This window comes from Apis dorsata, unplaced genomic scaffold, assembly GCF_000469605.1.
Source record: "Apis dorsata unplaced genomic scaffold, Apis dorsata 1.3 scaffold_196, whole genome shotgun sequence".
In the NCBI taxonomy this organism is placed as follows: Eukaryota; Metazoa; Arthropoda; class Insecta; order Hymenoptera; family Apidae; genus Apis; species Apis dorsata.
In genome coordinates, this window is record NW_006263480.1 from 596,418 (window position 1) to 611,899 (window position 15,482).

At 36.0% G+C, this 15,482-nt stretch overlaps 1 protein-coding gene across 1 annotated transcript in view; it reads left to right on the plus strand.

Moving 5' to 3' along the window:
* LOC102677007 (voltage-dependent calcium channel type A subunit alpha-1) overlaps window positions 1-15,482 on the plus strand; it is a 123,349-nt gene that overhangs the window by 85,703 nt on the left and 22,164 nt on the right. Inside the window, 5 exon segments of the mRNA XM_031509983.1 lie at window positions 4-556; window positions 729-1,074; window positions 1,559-1,723; window positions 6,603-6,713; window positions 14,052-14,135. Of these exon segments, the coding sequence (XP_031365843.1) occupies window positions 4-556; window positions 729-1,074; window positions 1,559-1,723; window positions 6,603-6,713; window positions 14,052-14,135 (1,259 nt within the window).

Consider the following 15,482-nt stretch of genomic DNA (forward strand, 5'->3'; position numbering starts at 1 on the left):
GAGCCGCCCATTGGGTCGTCAACCTGAGGTACTTCGACTTCTTCATAATGGTGGTGATATCGCTGTCGAGTATCGCGTTGGCCGCCGAAGATCCCGTATGGGAGGACTCGCCGAGGAACGAAGTTCTCAATTACTTCGATTACGCGTTCACAGGTGTCTTCACCGTCGAGATGATACTGAAGATAATCGATCTCGGTATCATACTTCATCCGGGCTCGTATCTGCGCGAGTTCTGGAACATTATGGACGCGGTTGTGGTGATATGCGCCGCGGTTTCGTTCGCCTTCGACATGACGGGCAGCTCGGCCGGGCAAAATCTCTCCACGATCAAGTCGTTGAGGGTGCTCCGCGTGCTCAGGCCGTTAAAGACGATCAAGAGGGTGCCGAAGCTTAAGGCGGTCTTCGACTGCGTGGTGAACAGTCTTAAAAATGTCATTAACATTCTCATAGTGTACATATTGTTCCAATTCATATTCGCTGTGATCGCGGTGCAGCTGTTCAACGGCAAGTTCTTCTACTGCAGCGACGAGAGCAAATATACGCAACAGGATTGCCAGTGAGTATTTTGTATATATCTTTTTTCCTCCCTTAGAAAAGAAAATTTGATTCATGGAAACGCGTAGGTATGTATTTTTTTTTTTTAAATCGAATTTGGATTTTGGGTATGTTTTTTTTTTTTTTTTTTTGCGTTTTTTAACGTTCGTTCCTTCGTCTGGTGTCTTGTGCAGGGGTCAGTATTTCGTTTTCGAAGACGGCGCCCTGTTGCCAGAGCCAAAGAAACGTGAATGGCAGTCGCAGTTTTTTCACTACGACAACGTGATGGCCGCCATGCTTACGCTGTTCGCGGTACAGACTGGCGAGGGTTGGCCCCAAATCCTGCAGAATTCTATGGCGGCCACGTACGAGGACAAGGGCCCCATACAGAATTTTCGTATAGAGATGTCCATTTTCTACATCGTCTACTTCATCGTATTTCCATTCTTCTTCGTCAACATCTTCGTGGCCTTGATTATCATCACTTTTCAGGAGCAGGGAGAGGCTGAATTGCAAGACGGCGAAATCGACAAAAATCAGGTTGGTCAGGTTCGATTTTTATTAGGTCATTCTGTGAATTTTATATACTCTCAATCGAAAACATTTATTTTAATGATCAAATTATTCTCTAAAATATTAAATAATAAAGATACATGTCCTTAGCGTGCTTCAAATTTTGTAGAATATCTGTTAATATTTAAATTTCTCATTGCTGATGTTTAATAAGAAATATTTGATTAAACTTTTTACTTTTCTCTTTGTTTATTATTTTCATTCAAACGTTATCATAACAAAGTTTGCTATGATGATTTATTTATTAATGCTACATTAATTAAATTCTTTGCTTAATTACTGTAAATATTCCCAATTGAATTTTTCTATTCGATACGAAATTGAGCTTATTTATAGAATGATCCAATAATATTCATCGTGTACCAAACAAAAAATCAGTAGGTGTATAAACGACTGTAAGGAAAGTGACGATAGATTAAAATCACGATTAACCATTCGACGTTCGTTTCAGAAATCTTGCATAGACTTCACGATACAAGCTCGCCCTCTGGAAAGGTACATGCCGAAAGAGCGGAACAGCGTAAAGTACAAAATCTGGAGAATAGTGGTATCGACGCCTTTCGAATATTTTATCATGGGTCTCATCGTATTAAACACAGTACTGCTCATGATGAAGGTAAGCGTCAATGAATCTCTCCCTTTTCCCCCCAAGAAATCTCCCCCCCTCTTTCTCCTCAAGATGAGAATCGCATCTCGAGGAAAAAGTGACGAATTCTCTTGTGACCGCGCCATGTTAACGCAAGATGGAGAAGAGCACCAGGGAAGGAAACTTGTCTACCTGAGCATCCTCTTTTGTCGACACTTTGAGAAAAAAAAAAAAAAAGAAAGTGAATTTCCTTCTTCCTCTCCTCCCCCCCCTCCCTCGAATCTCGTCTCACTCTCGCGTTTGGCAACTTTAACCAATCGAAAAGAAAAAGAAAAAGAAAAGCACCGATTCTCAAAGATGAATCGCGTGAGAATGAATGTTAATCGCGTGTCACGTTGTCGAGAAACAACGTGTGCACAACGGAGAAGCAAGCTGTAAGATATAACGTTATATCTGTACGAGGACATTGTTGTTCTTGCCTGTCAATTTATTTATTGTTCTCTGTATAATTGTCATCCTTGTATCCATTGATACGTGTACACAGCTGTGTTCAATACTCTTGTGTCTCTCTTTCTATCTCTCTCTCTTTCTCTCTTCCTGTCGAACCAAAATTTCCTCCCTCTTTTTCTCTCTTCTCTCTGTATCTCTCTCTTCTTTTCCCCGTCGCTTCGACTCCGTTCGAAGCAGATTTCAGTTCAACAGTCGTTGATTCACGTGTCTCGAATTGCTTTTTTATTCCATTTTGCTCTCTCTTCCCACTTTCGTTTCAGAATCGAGACACTTTTTCTATCTCCATATCGGGCATGCGCGAGTGCCATCTTCCGGCGTCTCTTTTCTTTCTCTCTCTCTCTCTTTCTCTTTCTGTATTTTTCTTTTTCACTCGTCCATTGAATTTGGAATCGGCTGAAACCGATTGGATTCTTTTATAGAAAATAGGTGAAATTTCAATACCGAATTTGTTCTTTTGTAATCGTAAAGACTCCAATCAGTTTCTTTCGTCGAATATTAAAACTCGAATGTATATATTTCAATTTTGATATCTTGATTTTCTAAGTGTCATTACTCGTAGCGAAAAATATTTCAAATAAAAATTGAATGATTACAAGAGATGATGCTAATTCTTTCATCAACAACTCTAAATTCCAGTCAGATTTTTGTATTCCTTTCTCATACAATAAATTTTATAAAATCAATTAAAAATTAAATTTTTTATTTTAGAGAATATAAAGTTTGATTGATATTATACGACCAATTCAAGTTTCACAACGAAACATTTTTCGCTACGACGTGATATAATAATAACATTAACAAAATCGATAAATCCAAATAAGATAAGACACCTTGTATACGTGATGGCACTCGCGCTCTGCGCTCTATCCTAACCCACCAACATCTGTCTCTCGCGTTTGTCTCGAACATATTTTCCATGCTCTCGTTATTTTTTCTTCTACCCCTCCCCAAAAGCCGGTATTTTTCCGTTTCGCTTCTTCTTTCTTTTCTTTTCCTTCTTTTTTTAATTTTTCGATTTTCGTTCCGTTCGATATATTGTTCTCCTTTTTCCTCCTTCTCTATCGTTCTCTCTCTTCCCCCTCTTTCTTATTGCATGCCCGCTGCTGTGTCCTCGTCTTGATAGTACATAGTACATTATATACCACTCGAAGATGCGTGGAAAAACCGATATGCATATATATCGAATATCGGTGAATATCCTTTCCTCGCTCCCCCCTCCCACACACACACACCCACACATATACACACGACGTGCGTTCGACTCGTACAAGCCCATGTTTGAACTGGTGGCGGGGTTCGAAGCGTTGCACGAGCAATTGGCTTTTGATTGGAACGAAAGCAACGAGGATGGAAAGAAAGGAATATTCTTCTGCGCTCGAAAATCCTGTTTTGTACCTTTGAAGCGCACAGTCTGTTCTCCTCTATCTCTCTCTCTTTCTCTCTCATCTTCCATATATCATTCGTCATTTTTCTCGATCCTCCTCCTCCTTCTTTTCCAATCCTATCTATTCTATTCTCGCTTGCATTAATTAGAAAAAGTGATTAGCAGATGCAAAAAGAGCTGGTGGAGAATGTTTTCAAGCAAAGGGATACGCTTTTTTTAGAATTGATCTGGACTGAAAATTCTCTTCTTCTTTTTTTTTTTTTTTTCTTTTAAGGCTTGCAACGCTCGAGCAACGCAATCGTAGATCTCTTTTCTTTCCTTCTTTGTTTCTTTTTTTTTTTTTTTTTAAAGAACGCACGTGACACGTTATAGCTAACGCTTCTCGACTCGGTTAGTCGATTCTGGACACGAAATCCTGGATGTGAATACACTCGTTAACCGGGTCGAAACAACCACGGCAGTTCGATCGGTGTACACACGTATACACAGCATCGCTCGTTTTCCTTTTTCTATTTTTTCGTTTTTTCGAAATACACGCCGCCTGGCGACGCCAACGAGCAACGTAATGAGCGGACGTGGTCGTTCACGCGCACACCGTTAAGCTGCACATGGTTCTGTGAATGAAAAGCGATAATACACACGAGCGGCACACGATATTATAAATGTTGAGAAGGGAAGAGGTACGAGATCGTCGTTCGCGATTTTTCGTTTTTAAAAATTGAAAAGTAAGCAAAATGATTATTCATCTCTTTCTTATAAATACATAAATTCGATCGATTCTTCGTTCGTGGTCGAAAATATTCGCAACGATTTCGACGATGGACAGATGGAAATGGAAGGACGAGTCTCGATCTCTCATTGTTCCGAAGGCACGTAACTGTTCCTGACATGTATTCACAGCACGTATTCTCGCACACACGAGGATGTCACACGCGTTGTGTTCGTCCATACACGTGCAAAATCTGCGTGTCGCATGCTGGCTGCTCGCAACAAAATCGAAAAAATCAAACTCGACCGAATTTGTTCGTCGAGCTAAACAACACCCAGGACTACATCCACTGAATGTGTGTGTGTGTGTTTTTTTTTTTTACCAAAGACACGGTTTCTTGCACGGGGCGCCCGCACGATTTTTGATCCTTCCTCCCCTCGAAACTTGACGAAAAAGAAAAAAGAAAACAGTTTTTACAGTACCTCGAGCGGGGAGAGATTTTTATCTTAACAATTCTCCATCTTCCCTCTCACCTCACGTATTTCCTCTCATTTTTTTCTTCTTCTTCTTTCGATCTTTAATTCTAGATGATTCTTTTTTTTTCTTTCTTTCTTTCTTTCTCGATTCGTTTCTTTTTCTTTTTCGTTCGCCATTAAGATTCGCTTCTCCTCCGATTTCTCACCACTCTCTGACTCTCTTCCAAACGTCATCTTTCTGTCTTTCTCTCTCTCTCTCTCCAGAAATCGATCCCGACGCGAACGATCGAGGGGTGGTAATTCATTGGGAATTTTTCCCCAATTTGATCGCGAAGAAGACAGATTTTTTTTTGTTCGTCCCCCCTTAATCGTCGCGTCGTTGCACGCGATTCAATCATCGTTCGAATCCTGTTTATGTCTATCTATTTGGGCATAGGTAAAGGGGTATTTATTTAGAAGAATCGATGCCACTTTTCAATGATTTGATTTGATTTCCATGTGCATGATTTATATTCCGTAAAGTATTTCTAACGTAAATTGTAAAAATTGTGGAATCTTTATGCCCAATTTTTTGTTTTTCTTTTATAACTTGTTTTTATAAGCAGATATTTAAATATCTTACAATTAATTTTTTTTTTTGGGGATACCAAATTGATACTAATTAATATTACTAGTATTATAAAAATACGAATCATGCATATAAATCAAATGCACAGCCAGAAAGAAATGGAAAAATTCAATTTTTCGATGTTACCCCTATTATAGAAGGGCATTCAGCTTGTACCAGTATAAACGTGTGCACACATCAACAACCCCACACTCGATATACAAGTATACAGTCTAAAACTGTCCTCACTTTGCTGATATATAAAAAAAAAAAAAAAAAAAAAAAAGGAAATCTCTTTAACGTCACTCTGTACGATCGTACAGATACACGTACTATTTAGGTTAACGCTAATATTATACCCCCATGTGTCTCCCTTTTTTTTTTTTTTCTGTCGACTGGAAAGTTTTTCACTTACACGTGTATACGTGTGTATATATACACACGTATATACATGTAACTTACAGATTTCGCACTCTATTTTACACAGTTTTTAATATAAAAAATATATATATATATATATACATAAATATTTGTAATATTGTGTATCATATCGAGGGAACCGTCCATCGATACGCCATCCCTTTAGTTATCCTAAGCGAGAAGGTAAATTTATCGACGAGCTAAACTTGGAACAAGTCGATTTCTTTGAACGTTCTTTGAACGATTTTTCTTCAACCCCATTGGCAATTATAGTTACAGAATGTTGATTCGAGAAATCGTGAAAAAGTAAATCGAGATTTGTGTATTTTTCAAAAATTTCTCCAAAAAATTAATCACAAAAAAAATAAATCAACTTTTACCTCTGATCTCCGTAATCGATTTACTTATCACACGATCAATAAAATCTTTGACTTTGCAGCAACGATTTACATTAATATTTACAAATATTAACTTGCTTCTCTGAATCCCTAATTTAATCACTCTAAAAAAAAAAAAAAAAAAGGAAGCAAATTGCATTGCAGAAAAACGCGTCGATGATGGACGGTTCGCCCGATGAAGAACAGCCTTTCCCCCCCCTCCTCTCCTTGATTCTCGCTCTCTTTTTCCCCTCGCTCGAGGAGAGGAGAAAGAGTGGAGAGGAGAGGAGAAGGGGGAGGGGAAGGGATCGGCGGGAGCGTGAATTTCCGCCGTGTGTATACACGCGGGAAATTGATAGGCTTGTTGACGCCCGTTTTGTCCGTCTTTCTCTCGGCCCGTGTGTTTGTCAGTGTCATGCATTGCAGTTCCATCGGCAAAGCGACGCGTACAAGAACACGCTGAAGTACATGAACATGTGCTTCACGGGGATGTTCACCGTCGAGTGCATACTGAAGATCGCCGCATTCGGCGTGAGGGTAAGCTCCACTATAAGCTCCACCAACAAGCTGCCCCCCCCCCCTCCTCCAACTCCTCTCCCTTCATCGAACGGATTCATTCGGAAAGAAAATTGTATTCTCTAGTTCTAGTTGTTCCCGACTCGAGTTTTCATTTCCTCGAGTTTTCTGGATTTTGTCATTTGTTTGTTGTCGAGGAATGATACGTGCGACGCTCGTCGTCGTTAATTTTTAATTGTACGTTAATAATTTACAATATTATGAATTTGTTTTGTCGAATTTATTGCGTGGGATTTCGACGCGAATTTTTTCTTTTCTTTTTTTTTTTTTTTTTTTTTCTTTTTGATAAAGATTCGGACGAGACGATGGGCGCAGGATCAGTTTTCGAAGTAGGTTGGTAAATTTTGCTTATTAGAGTGCAATTAGAGCCTTTGTTTTTTTTTTTTTTTTTTCCTTTTTGATATCGAATCGGACGAGACGATGGTCGCAGGATCAGTTTTCGAAGTAGGTTGGTAAATTTTGCTTATTAGAGTGCAATTAGAGCCTTTGTTTTTTTTTTTTTTTTTTCCTTTTTGATATCGAATCGGACGAGACGATGGTCGCAGGATCAGTTTTCGAAGTAGGTTGGTAAATTTTGCTTATTAGAGTGCAATTAGAGCCTTTGTTTTTTTTTTTTTTTTTTTTTTTTTGGTGAAAGAATAATAGTACAGAGAAGAGTAGTAGTCTTGTCGACGACTCGAGTACTCGAATAATATCCGTGTATTGCAAGGATATACGTGTATGTACGAGATGTAGTAGATCATTACTTATCATGGTAGAGAACCTTTTTTTTGTTCGGCTAGGGTTGAACAAACGCTAAATTGTTTGTCAATTGTTTCTTTCTTGTTGTTTTTGTTATTGCAAAATTTAAGAATTGACTTTTTTCGAAAAGATCCTAGCGTTTGTTCGGCTTTGAGCATAAAAAAGATATGAACGAGTTGTATACGATACTTGTTGATCCACGAGGATTGTAGGATCCTGTGAAATGTAACATATTTTAGTTTATATTTTAAAAATTGTCGAAACAATTTTCCTGCAATCCTCGTCCACTTGAAAATCACCACGAAACATCTCGAAGAAGAATTCTTCTTCCTAATTTGTATTTACGAGAGAATGGAAACGGGTTTAATGATGAGATATAAAAAATTATTACACGAGGTCTTAAAGAATTCAAAATAATTTTGAAAATGATTCTGTGAAATGACGTTTCTTCGATGTTATATATGTTGAACGAATATTGATATTTCAACGTAATTATCCTTTTAATCAACAGTTCTTTTAAAAGAAAAGTATTTCCATCACATTATTAATTGCATCGATATTAATAAATTCTAAAGGCAATTTCAAAATTGCTTCAAAAAGTAAACAAGATACCATACATCGACGCAAAAAGGGAATGAAATTATATTCTCACAAAATGATCGCGATTCGATAAGACAAAAAAAAAATTCGTAAATAAATCTTTATCGAAAATTATTTTAATACAGATCTCATTCCCATCTCATCGTTAAACGCGTTTTCAAAATGTCGCGTTGTCAATCTATATATAACGAAACTCGAAAGCACACGCACACGACATTACACGAAACATTTGCATTTCAACTATATTCGTCGGGTTATTCAGAGAAACACGGCAAAGAAGCATAATTGTCACGTCGAATTATTATTTTTCTTCATCTCTTTCACACACACACACGCTCTCTTTCTCTCTCTTTCTCTCTATCTCTCTCTCTCTCTCTTTTATCTATTTCTCCGTATTCTTCTTTTTCGTTTTTAATTTCGAAACAAACTTTTTTTTCCTACGAGATACATACGTCGAACGGAGGGGACCGCCTCGAGGAAGTAAATCCGCCAGCTACTCGGAAAGCTCCCGGCATGCTCTTAGCCTGGTTGCATCCGCACGTAATCACTGCACGTTGACGTATTTTATTTATTCTTGCATGCATTATTTCAAAAAGCGGGATGTCGATCCCTTTCTCTCATCTACGATCGTTGGAATGATAAAATAACAGAATCATTGTGTTGGACGAAAAGTGAAAAGTGATCGATGCCCGGCTTTGAACAGTGTCTCTGTTGTTGCAATGATTTCGTGTTATGGGCCAATGATGGATAATCGCTGTCGCCGCCATTTTGTCGAGACGTTTCAACGGAGTTTCTCGAGAAAAAATGATCTTTTTTTTTTTTTTTGAAGAGAAATTTTGTCGACGATGAAATGCGAAATAAAATGGCCGACTTTTAAGTGTAACGAAGAACGGAAGGCTTGAAGAACTGCCTCCAGCTTCACAGCCACACGCATACCATGGTTGAACTTTAGTTTGAGTCTTTTTAGTGTATTTTTATAGATTTTCATGAGTGATATGAATTTTATTGATTTATTTAAATGTTGTGCACTCGCGAAGTTGCATATTTTTAAGTATTTTATCTATTATATGACGCCATGAACGATGTATCGGTGGGCGCCAAATTCAAATTATCTTTAGATTAACAGATCGATCATTATTATATATTCGATGAATCTGGCTAAAAAATGAATTATTTTATTTAGATTAGCGTTTAATTTTAATAATTCTTCTTTTCTTTCAATTAGTTTTATGTGTTTGTATTTTTTCCTATTTTTCTATCAAAAGTTTTTAATAAAAATTTCAACTTTGGTTTCTTGATACCAATATAAATCGAAAACATCAAATCTAGAAAAAATCCAAAAGATTGCAAAATAAGTTGTGAACAATTATAATTATGCCATGTAATAAAACACACAACATTTCCAAAGAGCAATTTATATTTGGCGCCAGTATCACTACTTCCAATCGAATTAAACCTTAAAATCCAACATGGCGGCACGTAACTCTCAAAAATCCCTAAAAATAAAATAAAAAAATAAATAAATAAAACGAAACTTCGCGCGTGATCAACTCTCGAATCACAACGAATTTCAACAATTAATACCATTTTAAATCGTAAAAATCTATAAAAAAAAAAATACATGTATTTTTTTAAAAAAAAAACTAGAGTTCCATCCATGCTACCACCGCCGGTACCAGTTATGGGTTCCATACGCACACCCATCATACATACATACACACACATGTATACAAGAAGCGACGTTTCCCGCGCTGCCATTTGCAAAGCGCTCGAGAACCGATCGCCTACTTCGTAAGAATCTGTCGAAGATTGGTTAGACTTGCTCGAATATCTTTTTGGGGCAGGGAGACAAAAAAGAGGTTAAACTCGGTTCCTCGATTGGGAAAGAGGAAACCGCCGTCGGTGCAAGGGGATTACTTTGATCTTTCCAAAAAAAAGAAAAAAGAAAAGGAGGTATTGTAATTTTTTCTCTCTCTCTCTCCTTTTATATCGTTAAAAGCTGTCACGAGAAAGAGCGTAAAGAGAGGAGATATGCATCGAGGTAACCCCGTTGCGAGACGATTTGAAACTTCGACAGACGGAAAATGGGCAAATTTTCTTTTTCGTCCGATATTTCTTTATTTCCCTTCTTTTCGTTGAAAAGAAAAAGAGTCGATCTCGACGAGTGCAATACACGAAAAAGGGAAAAGAAAATTTGCTCGAGCTGTCGATAACGTGATAAATTAATAAGGTAAACGAGGTAAACGAAGAGAGGAAAATGGCGCGGAATATTATATAATAAGGGAGGGTGGAACATGATAGCTTGCTGTTAGCCCGTCTGGAAAGTTGTTCGTGAGAATATTGTTTGGGAAAGTTGGAGTTTAACGAATTGGGAAGGCGTAGGGAGGTTGGGAAAGAAAATGGTGGAGGGTAAATAAAAAAAAAGGGAAAGACGGGCACCGATATTAGAATCTAGGCTTGTGTTACGTCTGTGTGTTGGGTGTATTTTGTAGTTTCACGAGGCGCCGCCAAAGCTAGTGGACGCCTTGGCCATCGTGAACTTCTTCGTCACACTCCTTTTCCTCATTGAGTGCATCCTCAAACTCGTCGCCTTCGGATGGAAGGTATAAAAACAATCCTCTTAATCACTAAAAAATCCGCTAACTTCAGTTATACACGCAACTATATTTATACATATATATTTATGCAATCAGTCGAAAAGGTATCGTAAATTCATCTGAACCGAAAATTTCGATTTTAGTAAAGATTTGTGCATTCCATGCAAGATAATATAGAATATTGGTTTTATTGGAATGTTGGATGAAATCAATTTTTTTGTTTATAATAGAAAACAATAAGATTATTTTGAAAAACAATGTCAATTTTGTATCTGTATTATAAACAAAATATTTGGAATTCTATAGCAAAATTAGATCACGATTTGATATACTTATAATTGGAGAAATGATTTCAAACTTTTAATAATTATGTTTCGCTCATAATATTTATTTCAAAGATATAAAAAATGCTTTTTTTGCAATAGTTGCAATAATTTATTCTTTCAAATCAATTGAAAATATAAATTGTCTTATTCATTAATTCATTTTAAGTTTATAGAAATAAATCAAAAACTAAAACTTTAATACCAATCCAATATATTTAAAATATATATCTCACTCCATTTAAAAAGTTATTTATTTTAAATCTTAAGATTTTAACATCCAAACTTTCAATAAAAACAAAATTTACCTTCAATAACACAATTAATCATCACTTAATGCATACGATAACTTTCGTGACTAATTGTATCCCATGCTATCATAATTCTTTCTTTCTTTCTTTCTTTCTTTTTTATTTTTCTTCACTCGTTTCGATCTAGATCATCCTACGCGTAAGAAAAGAAAAAAAATAAATAAAGTTTCGACAACTGGCGAGAGGATTAAAAATCTTCGTCGAAGATCGAGAGAAACAAAAGAAAATTGAACTAGCGCCAGAAAAGAGGAGTATGTGATACATAATATACACACACACACGGGAGAGACGTTTTGAAATTCTCTCTCCTTAAAATAATCCAATAACCATCGAAGTAGCGAGTAAGCATACACGAACTTAAGATCCCCTGTTGTTTGATCTGTTTACAAGTTGCGAGAGCGTGTACCGATTAACTTCGAGCTCGTAAAAATGAGGGGAGGGGAGCGAGTTTTAAATAACCAATCTCCCTATCTGAACTCTGGTAAAGAAAGACACCTTGTATAAATAATAACCTGTGATACAGTAGAAGAACGAAAGAAAATATAAACGATAAAAGTATTTTTATCAGCAAGAATCATCACATCAATAAGTTCAAATTACGAATAAACTTATTTCGAGAATATTATCATAAAAATCGAATTTACTATAATAATATATGTTACTCGAGCATTTCAATAATTATTTAAAGTAACTTTACTCGAAATTTGTAACTAGTTACTTTTTCAACTTGATCAATACCCAACTTCGATCATTATTACGATAGTTAATACAATACGTGTTTGGACGAAGGGAAGTTGGTCGGTATACGCTTTGAATCGTATTTTAGACTATTTAGATTATTTAAAACCTAGAAGTGGACGTAAATATAGATATCGATAGAAGTTGCGATAGAGTTGAGTTTGTTACGCTCTCTGATGATTATTCTTGTTTGCATTATATACAATTTAATTTTTAAGCGATTGACCTCTTTCCTGGCCCTGGGAAAAGGTGGTGGAAAAATTATAGAGCTTCTCGACCGATACGACCGCGTATCTATCTTTCTCTGTCTCTCTCTCTCTATATTACATATATATAGTTTGCTTGTTATTATATACATACATATATATATATATACCTATTACGGCATGCTCCCGTAGTAGATACTAACTTAGAAAAGAGATCCTGTCGTATATACTTCAATCGATCATCGATCACCGTGCCGTGCGACTCGGATATCTCGTAAATCGTGTAAAAGATCCCTCTCAGCCTAATCTCTTCATCTTCCGCACAACACTCTTGTTACGAGGGAGAAGAAATTGGAGAGATATCGGTAGAATTGTTTTCAATTGTTTCCGTAGATTGGAAAGTATTTTTTGGTTTAACTGTATTCGATATTATTATTTGGAAACGAGGATCTTGTCGATTTTGATTAATCTTGAAATGTCGAATTGTTATTATATATGGAGATGTACGCGAAAATATTTTTGTAGGTGAATTCTAGAGGCTAAAATAAAAGAGTAAAAGTTGAGTATAGAAAAACGTAGGTTATTTATATCAGATTGTGCAATTGAAAGTAGTTATTCTATTCGCATTTTTGGTTTCATCTGATGCAAACTTAATTGATTTGTAATTTGATAAATAAATCTTAATCGATGTTTTTGGGTTACAACTTTTGTTTCTGGTCTCTAGAATCGATCTTGCAAATGTATCTTACAAATATATTAACAATTTATACTTCTAAAATTCGAGTCAGGTTTGGATTGATCTTTTAAATCTCCAATAATTTATTTCAAGTTGAAATTTGACCAAAATTGAACATAATGATACTATCTAAAGATTTGTGTTTTAAATTTTCTTATTCATTCAATTGTTAGAAAAATGGTAACATATGTTCTAATTAAAAATTGAAACTTAACCTAAATTTAATCCAAATATAATACAAACTTACGTAATCTAACATGAAGCAAACTTCATATTGTACGAGATAGAAAAAAAATACATTTGCATATATCTCAAAAAACTGATGCGCAAAATTAACAATAAAATGTTAATCATCCGTGTAGAAAGGAATTATTCAAATAATAACTTTGAAGATATCTCAAAGATATCGAAATCGATGGGATGGCTCCCTAATTCTAAATAACTAACCTTTCTTCTATTATTTTATCTATTGTATACACGATAGAATATTATTTTATACGTGACAGTTATCAATGCAAATATTACAATTTTCTTTTTTGAACGAAGAGATATGGCCTTTTTTGTACTAAAAAAAAAAAAAAAAAAAGAAACACATTGTTCGAAAGCACGGCTCTTCGCTTTAACTCTTTTTTTTAACCGACGTTTAAAGTTCGGTGAAGGGGTGCGTATTGGCACACACGTATACAAATATACACGCACAAACACAACGATAAATTCACTTGGAAAGATCGAAACCTGCGAAAGCAGGGCCGAGCTTCCCTCTTTTTCTCTTTACGAAATTCGTAGTTTCTTAGCGCTGCCATTTAATACACACAAACACAAACACACATATATACACACACATCTTTTAACTGCTTCGAAGTTTCCTCGAACCTTTTTGAATAATAAATCAACAAGAAAATGCAAAATTGAGCCGAAGAAATAAATAAGAATCGAATCAGTTTTCGAAGAAGCTTCGACGACAGTTGTAGGCAAGCCTGATGGCGCGATGGATACCTAATCGATACTTTTTTTTTTTCTTTTCTCTCTCGTTTCCCCGTCGAGCAGAATTTCTTCAAGGACGCCTGGAACACGTTCGACTTCATCACGGTGATCGGCAGCATCGTGGACGCCCTCGTGATCGAGTTCGGGGTACGTAGAGCTTCGACAAAAAGAAATATCGCCTTCGTTACAAAACTGCTGACGAGTAAATGTTCCGAGTGAAGTAGTATTTTCCATTTTATTTATTTATTTTTTTTTTTCCTCCCCCAAGAAAAGAGAAAGTAGAATTTTGTCCAGAAGTTTATTTTTAATTTTTATCGACGAGAAAACACCTTCGATGAGAACACCTTTCTTTCTATCTCTCTCTCTCTCTCTCTCTCTCTCTTGATTACACCCTACTTATTAACTGTGTCGACCCAATGTTTGCTTGACTTGTACATTATTATCGAGTGTTGTCTTTCCTTTAACCCTTTTGCTGCTTATTTAGTTTCAGCAGAGTGTACAGATATATAACATGCATAGCAGGTAATATTTCGACGATATTATTCGATATCCCTTTACAATATCATGTATTATTTGCGTAGCTTATATGCTGCATTCATACGCTACACACCCCACACTGTACATTATCACATATCCGCATATAGTATACAGTCGCCACGATATAAGCAGTATATATAATACACATTAAGATCTAGAATAATCTCTCGAAGGGAAAATGGTGGGGGGAGAATTTTTCTCTTGAGATAAATTATTTAAATTATATTCGAATAATTTCAGAATTTATTTGCGTGCATTTTATTGTTTTTATTTCGAGTAAAAAAAATTCAAATGTCATGGCGCGTGTATATTTAATAAAAGGTGGTTACGTATACGCCATAAGAAAGAGAAATTATTATCAATGGCAAATTTTAAGAAAAGATCGATCGTATTGATTCAAAGAAATCATCGATTTTTCTCAATTCAAAATTATAGTAAATCGTTGAGAGAGAAAAATTATTGGAAAATTGAAAGTTACACTCCAACCTTTCCCTTCGAGTGATCACTTTTGTATCGTATAGTAAAAGCGAACATTCTCTTCGAACAATGAACATAAATACAGCACCACCCATCAAGTATTTCTTTACTCCTCTCAGTAGTAGAAGTATTAAAGAACCCGAAGTAAACGTCGTGCTATATAAAACTCCACACGCCGTAATTATTATAATCCAGTAAAAAAAAAAAAAAAAAAATCGACAGATATATATATATATATACACATACAGACACTATAGTTGAGCGTCGATGCCCCCACATCAAGGCCACATCGAGTCGAAATCTCCTTTTTTTAAATGCTTGCACTCTCCTAGTAGGTTTGCTGAATCGACCGAGATTAAACGTGATCTTATTGGCTAACTTACTTTTAGATAAATCAAGGTAAGCCAAGCCAAAACCAACCTTTTTCCAACGCTTCGCGTAAATATATATATATATATATATATATATATATATATATAT